The sequence below is a fragment of the Triplophysa dalaica genome, chromosome 22 (genome assembly GCF_015846415.1).
Source record: "Triplophysa dalaica isolate WHDGS20190420 chromosome 22, ASM1584641v1, whole genome shotgun sequence".
Classification (NCBI taxonomy): domain Eukaryota; kingdom Metazoa; phylum Chordata; class Actinopteri; order Cypriniformes; family Nemacheilidae; genus Triplophysa; species Triplophysa dalaica.
The window spans coordinates 7,732,374-7,746,802 of record NC_079563.1 but is presented as its reverse complement, the minus strand read 5'-3'; the positions used below and the strand labels follow the sequence as shown (position 1 = coordinate 7,746,802).

Below are 14,429 nucleotides of genomic sequence, written 5' to 3'. Positions count from 1 at the left end.
AAAGCTTGGGTTAGACTGCCACCTTGTGGAGAGCCGACTTTTACAAGTTGTGTGATTATTCGCAATAACGTAAATGAGAAATATTTAATGTACTTTTATTTATTTAGATACATCTTCCAAATGTATCCTTTACAAAAAGTCCCATTTTCTCATTATTATTAAGTGAAACACTATCAGATATGCTATTCAAAGGCAACACGTGACTTCTCGGTTTCACGTAAACAAACACAGAACATATCGTTTGAAACCGTTAAAAATGATTGAAAACGTATTTGAATATCAATATTTGATGTATTTTCGTGAATTATGCATCCGTGATTTCAAAGACATATTGTATATTTTTCACAAACTATATGTGTATGCCTATACATTTTTATTGCAAATATTGATTATTTACTTGGTTTCACTTTGCTCTTTTAAATAGATATTACTATAAATTGTTTTTGCTGTAGAATGCCTTCACCCTCCAACAAGCATTTCACACATTGTGCATTTTCACATTGTCACTCACCAGTCTCTACATATGAGAAATAAGCTTAAAATGAGTCGTACTAAACAAATGAGGAAAAAAGACGAAAAATGCAGGAGGGAGAAACCCCACCAACTTTGTCATTTTTGATGCAAAATAACGTCATAAATAAAGGGGGAAACCCCGACTGGTTCCCTTTCTTAAAATATGTCGAACGTTAAGTTGCATAACTTCCGTCACATTGTAGACACAGTGAGGCGCCCAATTCATTTAAATTTCACGCACATCTGACTTAAACTTCATCCCTCACAAACTTAAAAATTTCAACCTGTCCATATAATATTAATGTAAATTATTTGTAGGGAGGATTTTGTCTCTTACCTTTTATCCAGGATGACAATAAAATGGACTTGAACGCTTTCACGAAGAGGTCACGATTGTGGACTACAATACACTACAAGACTTTTGCTACGATTTTTTTAGTCTGGGCTTGTTGCAGTAAATCTGTGTTCCTATCCGAAAATTTCAAAAAGTCTGCAGGTGTATGTCTAGTTTTTTTTTCTTCAGATTTTAAAAGTATCTGAGTGTATTGCAGCCATTTGAAACTACACCAAACATCTATAAACAGTGCAGGATTAAATTATCATAAGATACCATAAACATCTGTTGTATTGAGAGTTGTATTGGCCCCTCGATACAGTTTTCATGGTATTCTTGTCCGACAATATAGTTTCACACCCCTGCAATTTTTCTTTCACCTCGCGGCTTTGACAAGTGATAGCACACTATCAGTATTAGTAAAATGATACTTGCCTTAACAAACACCATAATCAAAAAAATAATATCCACACAGTCAAAGAAAACTCTTGGGCATACAGTTAGAGTCATGTTTATTTACAGCAGAATCCTGACTAAAGAGAAAAAGGTAAGGTTAGGAGAGCCGAAATGCTTTCAGTACAGCTCATTTGGATCCACATTTCACTACACTTTTAAATTTATTTATTCAAAATCTTTTATACAGAACCCTCTTGGCTGTTTATGTTGAGCTTAGCGCCCTCTGCAGGCAGGGAGGATGATGGAGAAAGTACAAAATGAAACTCCACAGCATTAAAGGAAACTGGGAAAATACAAATGATGGGAATTAAAAAACGAAAAACCCAAACAAAAAGGTCATATTTCATAAAAAAGAACATTTGTATTTCTTTTCAATGCAATCACCATGATCATGATTTGTATTGTTCTTTTTTCGTAATGTCTATACGGGTGGCAGAGGAACAGTGAGTGGGATTGTGGGTAAGATAAAGTCTGTGATGCTCAAGTTAAACGTGTCCCACTGCCAGGGACCAAACGTTCAAACTGAATAATCGGCCAACGCACGTTTGTGTGAGGCCATGTGTGGGGTCAGAACGGTCCAAGTCTCATCGCCCCGGGCCTCTCTCCTCATTTTATCAAATCTCTTGTGCGACTTTTCATCCATGACCCTGTGTCTGAGTTTCAGAGTGTCGCACAACCGGTTGCCCTGGAACGCAGCTTTAAAGAACGACACGCTGTACAATTGACATGCAAGGCCAGACAACTAACAGATTAAAAAACAGGTAACAACAGGTAAAAAAAGCAAACAGACTGAGTCAGCAAAATGCATTATTTTCTACGACGTGTAACACACCCACTCACTCGAGCTTACAGAACACACATCCTCGGTTCCAGTTTATAGATCGGACTTTCTCGAAGGAATGGCTACAAACAAAAATATAATGCTTGAAAGAATGAAATATTCATGAAAGACATTTCAGTTTCAATTAAGATCCAAAGATTTGAGTAAAATCCTTAAAGAATTTATCCAGGGGGCACGACGGAGCTTGTGCTCAAAGGTCAATCCAGACCCCGTGGAGATAGCGACCATACATTCATACATGTACATCACACGTCCCTTACTTCAATGGTCAAGCCTCGTCAGCTCTTTTGAACCCTGTGAATTGGCCTCATTCAAGAACACGAGCAGAATGACTTCCTGTGTGTTGTACGTAAACCATTCTTACGCAAATCGTCACATTTAATTCAATGGGGACAATTTCCATCGCAATGGATTTATGGGCGATACGCACAGAAATTTGTCCTGCCTCGTGTTTCGTAAATGAGCCCAATGTGTCTTATGAAAGACTATGTGTACATTAGACAAAAAAGTGACCTTAGCAGAGCCATCAGCCTAGACAAAAACCCATTTATGTGGGAAAAAAACATTTCCCATCAGTGCCATTGCCTTTCGTTTCATTCGGCCACAACTCCATTGAGACCTAAAAGCCAGAAAAAAAAAGTAGTTCCTCTTTAAACACACACGCACACACACACACACACACACTTGCACCTCAACATGATAACCCCTAATACATGTGTACACATATATACATAGGGCAACACGCCCTGACAATTTATAATGCATCAATTCTGTATATGCCAAGAATAAAATCTTTCTAAATAAAATACATGTTTCTGCAAAGGGTGAGGGGGTTTGTTAGGGGTGTAGGCGGAGGTCGATGCAGGTGTTGTTTTATCAGAAAGAGAAAGAGAGAACGAAGAAAAGAGGAGTTTGAGAAACATCGCTGTCCTCTACTGTGTGCTGGTCCCTTATCGGGTCATCGTCATCACGCGCTGCGGCAGAATCCACGTCCCTCGTTTGCCGTTCGTTCAGAGCAGTAAATAAACAAATCTCCGTTTGTAAATCCGTTGCCGAACGTTAAAAAAGGAGCGGCTCCGGTCACGTCCACAGAACAACTGATCCGGTGCAGTGTGGCTGAGTAAAACGCAGCAGATGACGGGGAATAAAAATAAAAGAGCGTTGAAGAAAGAGGTGGAATGGAAGCAGGAAAGAGGTAGTGAAAAACAGCGAAGGACTTGAGCGGTTCAGATACAGGATGGAGAAGCGATGGAATGAAGAATACGGGGACGAGGAGCGCATGATTCCATCTGGCAGTGAAGTCCGCGTACGGCTGTTCATCCGCTGGCTAGAGGATGACAACAGGAATGAGGGATGATGAGAAGACGAGTTCAGTTCCTCTCTTCAGACCTCTCTCTCTCTTTCTCTCCGGTGGGTGGTGGCCGGGTGGGAATCTGTGCTGGTCGGTGCAGCATCATACCTCCAAGAAACGAGAGCTGGTGGCCTTGGTGTGGAAGGGCTCAGACCACATGCGTCGTAGGTCCCCCTGTAAAAAAATCAAGAGGCATGGTTAGGTCATGAGGTCAATCTTTGTCTTTTTTAATATCAAATATATTTATTATACAACACAAAGAACTTGCATTGAACTATGAACCATTCACAACCACAGAAATGTCATTGTATTTTGTATAAAAGCTGTCACACAGAGACTATTAGAGTAAATGACAGCAACAGATCGCTGTGACATTTCACTCTGCACAACTTCATGTCACGTCAGATTGTTTTCCAGCATCTCTGGCATATTTAGAGCTTCAACATAAGGATGGCGTGAGAGCCTGAGGTCAGCGCATAAGGGTCGGGTGACAGCTATATGTCTGATGATAATCCTTTCCCATATTTTTCTTTTTTTCCTCAAAATATTCACAAACTTGTTAACTATGTCATGATATATCTGATATTCCAATTGTCAAATGTGTTTTGTTGTTTGAAGATCAAACACTTTTATAAAGATTGCGTTATTTGAGCTGGCGGGATGGGCTGGACCGTGTTTATTTGTGCCGCGGGCCAGAGATCAAATCTGGCCATATCAAATGATATTTCATGGATTGTGATCGTCGTTTCCATAGAAATCAGTGTGTATTTTACAAACTCCAAATGTATTTTCAGCTTGTACGCATGTGTATTTAAATGCCCAAAGCCTAAAATAAGCATTATGTTGTTAAAAGCACTGCATGGTAGTGGGAGGCACATACAGCGTGACGAGAGAATATTAAGCTTTTAACCAATTTAGGTAATGGAAGATGCGTTTCTTCACATAAAATTAAACTTAATGTAAATATTTATATATATATTTTTGTGTGTGTTTAAACAGTCTCTTGAAATTGTTATGGGGATGAGAATATCAGTCATGGACATTTGTCAAAGCTTTTTTTTGTCATTTGAGGACATCTAGTAGAACATCCATTTTTCAAATAATATTTTAATTTTACTTGTTTAAATTACAACATACAGCCACAAAAAATGACGAGACCATTCGACATTTTCATTTCAAATCAGCATTTCTAGATGTATTTCCCCCCCATTAGACAGCTACTTGCCACATGAGAATAAAAGTGAACATGAATTTGAAATATTTCATTAGCTCATTTTTACCGAATGCAGACCTTCCGCAAGGAAAAGCCGTTTACTTTCCGTTTTAAGGCAAGAAACGACGTTCAAACGTCACAAACAGGCAAATTGGTTTAATCGTTTGTAAATATAATGTCATATGTGTTATTAAAAGACTTCTTTACATTTAATTAGTCAAAAAACCTGTCTAAATGATTTGCTGCATCCGGGTTACAAGTTTTGAGAAGTTGTTATCTGGGAATAACGAACCTGCACATGAAGCGAATGGCCAATCAGAATCCAACATTCCAACGAGCCGTGTAATAATCAACATTCTCGCACAAAAACACAACGATTTGGACTTTTCCTAAATAAATTGCACAGATATTACTGTTGTATTGCTTAAAAGGGAATATTAACTTGTTTTCTTTGCAGTATTTGAGTTAAAAAATACAAAGCATCTTTCTGTTATTTTCTGTACAGTTTGTATTTTCTGCAAATAAATGCAAATCAAAATCACCTATTTTTCTTATTAGCTAAAAATATTGTTAATAGTTCACAGAATGAAACATAATTTTACCTAAACACGTACCTATAAATACTACATTTTAAAATCAGAAAACAGGTGTCTGAAATGGTTTCTTAACTTTTTCGGAGGCTATATAATGCGACAACTCAGGACGTTACGGTAATGAGAATTTCAGAAAAACACCAATAAAATACATAAATAATAGATTCCCAAGTTAAAATTATGCTTTATTCAAGGCAAAGAAACACAACGATGTTTATTGTGATCATTATTTTATTAAATGTTTTATAACCCATGACCCATGTAAGGCTGAATTCCCAGCTGTATATTTTTCTTTTCAATAAGAAACCTTAACAATAAAAGTGAAAGAATTCCGTATAGACACCAAAATGCGTTTCAAGAGTAAATAATGTCTCATTGTTGTGATGGGGACAGCGCAAACATTATCAGGGAAACACCATTGAACTACTTGTCCTATCAAGCCAAAAAACACCAACATCAAAAATTAATTGTTCAAGCAATGTTGCATCACTGTACTAACATCAATGATCTTTTCTTCAAGTTCACACACATACGACCCTGTGAACCTCACATGCAACAGTACTGTCTCCCCTTTATTGCGTTTGCAATCCCAACGGTTTGAAAAGTGTCCGGCATGAATGTGCAAGAGTGCTGACGTAAGCAGCGAAAAAACCTGTGCAGCTCTACTTACATGATCTTCTATGTTTAGAGCTTATCCAAGCATGAAGGTCACACCCATACATACAAAGCACACACACACATATTTTTTGTGCGCACATAACCTTCACATTACCAACCCTTGTACCAACAAACAAAAGACGTTATCTTCGTACAATACACCCTCACTGACATAAAATCTGGGCTAGACTAATAATACAAGTAAATCCAGCAGCACTGTCCAACACAGACACAATTAAAACAACACACACACACCCTCATGGAAAACCACACAGATTCTGCTTCTGTAGAAATTGTTGTTTTTCTGGATGGATTAACTCCCTAGTTAAATTAAGATACCCTATTTCTATTTTTCCCCACAGACGCTTGCATGCTTCTACAGAACACAAGATTTGATTTCGAAGCGATAAAGTAACGCCTTCAAAACGTAAGCCAGAAAAAATATGTACAAAATGTAGCAAGTCAACCAAGCTAACAAAAAACTAACAAGCCATGCGTTTTCATTTATTGCGAATGCTTCCAGCTATAGTTTAACTAGCATTTATGCGACCGTGTGATGTCATAAGTCTATTCACACCTGTGTCTTGTTTCATTACAATAGTCTAGTTTCATGTACCTACCATAACAGCATTTAACCTCCATCAAAGTCGGTTCTTCAGGCCTCTATTGTGGACGGCTAACTTGAAACGCATTGAAAACATTTGTGCCACCGATCTTATGGACAGGGAGGTTGTTGCCACGGTGACCCGACTACGAAATATTTATCAGCTTATGTTCCAAGACACGCCTGACAAAACATCTGCCACAGTGAAAAGAAACCAGGGTAAGCGATGCCTCAATAGAAGGAAAGTCCACAGGTGTGTGTCTGTAAGCACAACTGGCTTATAAATAATTCAACTGCGTGTTATGGATACGCCACACGCCCTGCTCGTATAACTGGACAATGACTCAATGAAGACTATTGAATTGTTTCTGAACATGTGAGTGAACGTTGATTCTTGGAAAGGAAGAGACACCGCATTGGTGCTATTGGAAATGGGAATTTCACACGCTGAGGTGTGGGACATGGAGACGTACCTTCAGGTAGGCCATGGTGAGCAGAGGCAGCAGAGTGAAGGGCACCAGGTACAGGAGGGCAGGCTGAGCCGCACGGTGAATACGGGAGGCCACGGTGGCGGTCAACAGACCTGAGACGGGAGGAGAGAGAACCATCAGACACCATGGGAAGCTGATGACGCATGAGACAGTAATTGCTGATCATTTATTGCTGTATAGACGCTTTCAGCAGCAACAACATAAACAAATGTTATGTGGTACAAAGTTCACTTCTGGTAGACCTTCGCAAAGAATCAATAACTTGAGTAGTTTTAAGGACTTATAGAATTAAAATACAATAAGATATAAATATAAATCAATATTCATATCAATTAAAAATAAAATGTTACACTATAACTAAACACTGTTAATGTCGGGCCAGGCTGATGAAACAATCTATGCAATATCACATTATTGAATTTTGCTACAAAAATCGATTAAAAACTTCAGTGTTTTCCTCTTAATAACAAGTTTAACACTTTAAAAAATCTGAATGTATGAATATAAAAAATATGAATCATAAGTTAATAAAAATGTAACAAGTAAACAATGGCCTCAAACAACAAACAATACAGAAACAGATGATTTTCATCCAATATATTCTGGCCTGGTAAAAAAATGCATGCTTAGATAAACTAAACTTGGCTGTGTACACTGTAGTAGGCTTTGTGGGACATGTTTTTATTGATCTTATGCTTTTTGTCGTCCTAATTGCTTCCATTGTTTACCCAACTTGTAAATCGCTTTGGATTAAAGCGTCTGCTAAATGACTAAATGTATGTTTTAAGATACTGAAAGATACAGCACATCTCGATCATGTGACTTGTGCTGACAACAGCTGAAGGCAACAAAATGTACTGCGCTTATATCAAAGATCAAAGCTATTAGTCACAATGCAAATCATCGACTTGAAACAGGGTGTGAACAGACTAGCTGCGAGTGAGGAGTCAAAAACGTTCAAGGAAAATCCTGACAGAGTGGACACATGACATTTTAACAGGTGACAAATGGCAATTGACTTTCAGATAGAAGTGCTGTGGGAAATGTGGACGAATGAACTGGAAACACCCAAATGGGTACAGCATGTTTACACAGACCAACAATAAAGTAGTTATGCCATCAGATTACAAAACTAATAAAAAAATGGATCGCTGTTGACTACAGACCAGTGAATTATGCTTCTGCAACACTGCAAATCTACTTTCCTTGCCAAAATATGAATACACTATTTTTTAAATGGTCAAAATCATGTACTTTAATACAAAAAATGATTGAAAGCTGTCATATTAATGTTCAGCCTTCAATTTATCAGCAGATGATCAAAGCCAATACGTCCTGTCAATCAAAAGACGACAGGGAAATGCACTGAATGTGTGATATGCATATAGAAAATGTTAAGAAAGGTCACCAGTGTGGCATCATTTAAATTAACAACAATGAGAAAATTAAGAATTATTAATTCAATATTCAGAATCAATATCGCACTGAAAAATAGGCTATTGGTATCGGTGGAGGAATGTATTATTGGTATATATTTTGATAAGCAAACAATACTTACCAATAAAGTAACCAATGAGAGTGCAGTGGAAGTAGGAAACCCGCTGCATGCGACCGGGCGCGTTAACAGTGCCGGGAACTTCTCCGTTGGCCTGTTTCTTATAGTTGTCGTATCGCAGCACGAAACACAGCAGCAGGCCTGGCATGACGATGTCACCGATGCCCAGCATGGAAAAGTGACTTCCGGATGAGCTGGGGAACACCAGTTTGCCGGGGAGTGAGAGACGTGGGACGTCCCGTCCCATGCCGGGGCCCAGGTGCAGTTTGCGGGAAAGAACGTCGAGGGGGTTGTCGGCGGGCTGCGTGGCCACCTTCACCATCACGTTGCTGTTGAATATGTAGGCGGAGAAGAAGACCTACAAGGAATGAATTGGAGGAAAAGATGGGGTTATTTGACATGTTGACCATTTCAGGATTGACATAAAACAAAATCCCATACAAAGCAATGCTGTTAATCAAGTGCATTATTTTGTTACAGTTTTTATATACAATTCCTTCATTGGCATCAATTATAAGCATTTAAACTTAAAGTTGGGCAGTAGGACGTGTGACTGCATAAATGGTGGAGATTTTGCTATCCCGCCTGTACTGCAGCAGACATCTTTGCATGGTCATCAGTAGGCAGGACGGCTTCACATTATTTACATGTGAGAGCTAAGAAACATGGAGTTTGGAGAAAATACAGAGCGGGCCAAGTCAGGACAAGAATTAACTTATTAAATGTGACTGTTTGGCACATCACAGCACAAAGTGCAATGTAGCCGTTTACAGCCAAGCAATGTTGCAACATGCCACAGTTGATAAAAATGCATTTTGCATGTATAGTGGCAATTCCAGATCAGTATCTGTTAAAGTTCAACAGAAACAAACCTCAAGAATGAAAAAGTGACCCAACGTCAATGTGGAAGACAGTAAAGATGCATGGAAGTTGAATAAATCAGGCTTTTTTAATCATATATTCAGCTTTGAGCTGATACTAAAATATGTGTAAACACATTAGTCTCGTGCTGTAAAACATTAACATGAACTTGTTTTATTTGCAGTATTCAAGATTTACAAACATTGCATTCTTTTTTCACAGTTTCAATTTTCTGTAAATAAAAATAATTTCATTTGGTATTTGTGAGAAATGCTGTCACTAGTTGGGTTTGAACTAAAAATTTATATTTTACTTAGAAATAGTAAATTCGGAAACACTGAAAATAGATCTGGAGTGGTCTCTTTATTTTTTCCCCTACAGCTAGGCATGTAAATATTTGCTTTTAATACACTTCTAGCATTTTTTGTCAGACAGTACAGTGTACACAGACAGGAAACAATAGGATGAGAGAGAGAGGTACAAGAGAACTCAGGTCGCCTGCAGCGCTTTCGGGCAACATTTCAGCACACAGTCCACTGGCCCACCGGTGTCAACATAATGGCTATTTTTATTGGCTTTAAACATGGCTGTCCAATCACAGTTTAGATTCAGAACTCACCTAGATTTTCAACAACGGCACAAGAGAACCATTGAGACTGGCATGTTGATAGTACAATTTTTTTATAGAAGATAGTGAAGGCATTAAAAAAAATCGTTTAACCGAAAAAGAAAAAACATTTGTAATTTACTCACCCTAATGTATCCCAGATGTATACAACCTATTTTCTTCTATCAAAAGAATATTTGTCATTTTATGTCCATGTGTACAGCATGTACTAACATGCTGAGGGTCCAAAAAGCAAATCAGTTAATATCCAAATAAATGGGTTAATAAATGTCTTCTGAGAGAACGAGAGATTTTGAGCTTATTTAGCTAAACTAAAACCCATAAAAATGCTAAAGTCGCAAAGTATATGACCCCTAGTCACAGGACAAGCGAGACGCAATGACATTTACATCTACCTGTTGCCTTATTTACATTCAGAATTCTAACGGGTGTAATTTCACCAAATAAACTCAAAACAAACACTTGTTTCATCATACAGCCTGTTGTTTTGCAGAAAACATTTACCAGAGTATTCGCTTGGATTCTTTTATGATGGATGGATGTGCTTCAATCCCAAAGTCCACCTGCATGACCTAATTTTCATCATCGGGAGGGTCGGCGGTCATTGGGACACCCCGGACAGTACACGTACACCAGCGCATACGCAAGAAAAATGTTTAGTCGACCGAGTCCACTAGGTGATATACTGCGTGTGTGTCGAGCTTATCCATCCTGGTCATGAGAAATATATACTCAATATATACTCATTCGAGTGCTTCGAAACATGAAAGGGGGGTCATAAACCCAAACAGTGATGTAAAATGACTCTCAGTCATAAAGCGACGCAAGACTTCATGTCACGCCGCCCAACCCCATGAACCTGTATGACTTGAAACATGAATAGCTTACCCAGAATACATCATAGATGAGCAGGCCTGACAGCAGCAGGCAAGACACCTTGAGACTAGGCAGCCTCACGAATGCAATCATAGCCACACAGAGACCCATGGCGAGAGCTGAGGAGACAACAACACAACATTGAAAGCCGAATTAAACCAAACCACTCCCTACCGATGAAGACGCAGGAGATAAACTAACCAACTTCTTTACATTCTGTTTAACACGCACTCTCAAAACACACACAAACAAGGCCGTCCAATCAGAGCGTAGGAGCATGGTGACATACCGTCCATGAGCAGCCAGTGTCCCGTCAACACCCAGATGAGAACCAGCAAGACAGACAGGGAGAAGGAGAGCAGCTCCGCCAGTGTGAAGCGGCCGCAGCAGCCGAACGAGATCCTGGAAACAAAGAGAAGCTCACACACTAGAAAAATGACCGACCCGGAGTCTTTCACACCTCAGTATCTCATTTCTAAGGGTGTTGCACGTTAATACACAAAGAGGACAGTTCCACCCAAAACTCACCATATGGAGGGAGCTTAATAGTAAGGATACATTTACACGACTGCGTTAACATCTTGACATTAACTACTTTATGCATAAAACAATGTTTAAAAATCAAACGGTTTTGGTTGATTTTGTGAATCAGCGTGAATGCAAATCATTCTTGACAACGCTATTCACACAAAGGCGTGAGTTTTTATAACATGAATTTTGCATAAACGTACCCTAAGAAAAAGTTGATATGCGAGTTGTAGTTCATAAAAAAATGTAATTTGCCTTTAGGTTTCACAAGGAGAGGAGATCTAACCATTTGTCGAGTAACAGGGTTGACCGTATTAGCGTTCTTTTAGTCATTACTGGTCTCGAAATAAGGCCACGATGGTAAAGGTCATGATACTTCAAGACGCTTATTAGACAGGAAATATAAAAACCTGACATTTCATAAAAACAGCTTGGTAACAGAGTTGACAATCCGCGGTTTTCCCCTTCCAATCAAAAGTACAAAGTACTGTTTTAAGGAAGAGGTCTGATGGTTACAGGGTTGACCTGGGTGCACGTGTTTTAAAATTTCCTTCAAACAACAACTAAATCGGATAAAAGAATTCTGAGCGTAACAAAAGGGGATATTTAGATCAAGAAGTTAATAAAAAGATGCTAAAGACAGGACAAAAGATATTAGCATTAACCAAAAAAAAACGTTCACTTAAAATGTAGTACACAGTTCACAATTTACACGCGTTAACAATGCAAACAATTTTTTTTCAGGATGACTCGTGTAATGGTTCACATGTCAACCCTGTGTCATTGAATAGAAATGTTAAACGTGAAGCCCTGTGACGAGCGAGCAAATTTTCCGGTTCTTACTTGTTCTGTGGAGAGCAAGGCCTGGTCACATACTGGCACATCGGCAACAGGAGAAATGCAAAGGCGATGGTCGCTAGAACTGTGGGAGAGATACAAAAAAATCATGAAGTTGCGCAAGCGTCGCTCGGGTGCATGTGAATGGGCTCAGTATGTGAGTGAGGATGAGGTCAATGTGTGTGTGTGTGTGTGTGTGTACCTGCAGTGCATATGGTGAACACCACTTGAACAGAGTCGAAGAAAAAGAACATGACAAGCAGGGACACTGAGGCTCCAATGGGCAGAAACAGCGCCTGTGTGGAGTCTATGGTCTGAATACCTGTGGAAACAATATGTTTGATTATCCAACATAGGATTTGGGATAAGTTTTTTTAAATGCTGTTCTTAAAAACACCTTTTAGTGTGCACAGAGAGTACTAAATGCTCTTTAAGAAAATAGCCAAGTGCACTCTATCGTATCCCATAATGTCACACTTAATGTGACTAATGGATTAAAGATGAGTTTTGACATTTCCATTTGGATTATCATAATTGAATTTAACAGGAAAATGTCCAATTTGATAACTGGACAATTCAACAAAATAAGGTCCCGTAGCAAAGCAGCATACTTCAAATAACCAAAAATAATTCCTACTAGAACACACGGCATGATGGGTTCAGGACTCACTGTTGTTGGTGTTGGAATTGTTGAAGGGGCCAGTGGTAGGGTTTCCGTCCTTATCCTTCTCCTGGTTCTCACAGTCCATATTTAATGACCTGTGTGAATACACGCTTTTAGCTACAAACTCAAATACAGACAGAATACATAGGTGATGTCAGGTGTATACTTAAACAACCTGCATACTTGGACGGAAATTCTTAAAAGCTGTGCAGGACGGGGCAAAATAGTGCCATACTGTTACGGGTTATGGACACATTACGTATATATTCCTCAAAGGCATTGATAAATGAAGACAGATGTTTCCTCTGCTAATCTGACTTTAGTACAGAATTGTGGATTGCATTTCTATTCCTCATAGTCTTGTTTTTATTTATGTCAAACATGTTAATCCAAGGAACATTTGTGTGAAGGTGCAGTCGCTTTGCTCTTTTCTGTCTCCAGCAGCTAGAAATTTGTTTTCCAAGCCAACTTTTCGATCGCGCCCACACACATAAAACCATATTTTTAGCCAATGTATTTGAATAAAGCTTATACAATAAATGTATCTATAAATAAATAGTTGTAATCCACATTTGCAAAACATTTTCATTAGGTACTAGGCCATCCTTATAGAGAGAACGAGAAAAAACTGATCTCATTACATCACCTTATCGGAGAAAGTGTTAACAGTATTAAAAACTAACAGCACAACCTATATATTTTGAAGTTGATAAGCTGACCTAGCTGATTATTTTTATTTTTGCCGTTTTAGTCAATATTAACATTCGAATGCTAAAAATGCTTTAACATATCAATCTAAACCGATTAAAGGAATTGTATACCCCATAACAAATTTTAATTCATAATTTACTCACCCTCATGCCATCCTAGGTGTAAATGACTTTATTCAGCCTGACATAATTTGAGTAATAATCGCACAACTACATGTATACATGAGAACACAACACGTGTAATGGCATCACAACACTGAGTCTCATATGTTCTCGCGTGTATAAAAAATGAAACTTGCCGTTGATACGCATGTAGTCTGTGTGCCACCATTACACGTGTAGTTTTCTCACCTATACATAACATCTAACTCATCCTGAATACGTTCAAAATACGAATCTTTTATACTCGCAAACATATTGTTTCGTTTTTTTGTATCGTTGGAGTCATTTAGATTAGTTTCATGACGGATATATGCGTTTCTGGAGCTTCAAAAACAGGTTATTATTCATTACCATTACCAAGCTGGAAAGAGCCAGGACTTCTTTCAAAACTACTCAAATCGCACCCGGCTGAAGAAAGAAAGTCATATCCCTTGGATGCCACGAGGGTGAGTAATATTATTCGTTTCTGGTAACCCGATTTCTTTAAGATAATCATTGACTGCATTCTGAATAAAGAAACACGTACAAAAAAAGATACGACGAGACATCTTTTCA

The 14,429-nt window shown here is 38.6% G+C and overlaps 1 protein-coding gene across 1 annotated transcript in view; it reads right to left on the bottom strand.

The window, feature by feature from the left end:
• Nucleotides 1-1,342: 1,342 nt before the first annotated feature.
• The window catches only part of sppl3 (signal peptide peptidase 3), a 35,151-nt gene continuing 22,064 nt past the window's right edge, over nucleotides 1,343-14,429 (bottom strand). Inside the window, exons 3-10 of the mRNA XM_056736945.1 lie at nucleotides 13,009-13,097; nucleotides 12,541-12,660; nucleotides 12,345-12,423; nucleotides 11,263-11,375; nucleotides 10,986-11,092; nucleotides 8,612-8,966; nucleotides 7,036-7,145; nucleotides 1,343-3,669 (exon numbers count right to left, since the gene is read on the bottom strand). Of these exons, the coding sequence (XP_056592923.1) occupies nucleotides 3,598-3,669; nucleotides 7,036-7,145; nucleotides 8,612-8,966; nucleotides 10,986-11,092; nucleotides 11,263-11,375; nucleotides 12,345-12,423; nucleotides 12,541-12,660; nucleotides 13,009-13,097 (1,045 nt within the window). The 3' untranslated portion in view covers nucleotides 1,343-3,597. The remainder of the gene's footprint in view (nucleotides 3,670-7,035; nucleotides 7,146-8,611; nucleotides 8,967-10,985; nucleotides 11,093-11,262; nucleotides 11,376-12,344; nucleotides 12,424-12,540; nucleotides 12,661-13,008; nucleotides 13,098-14,429) is intronic.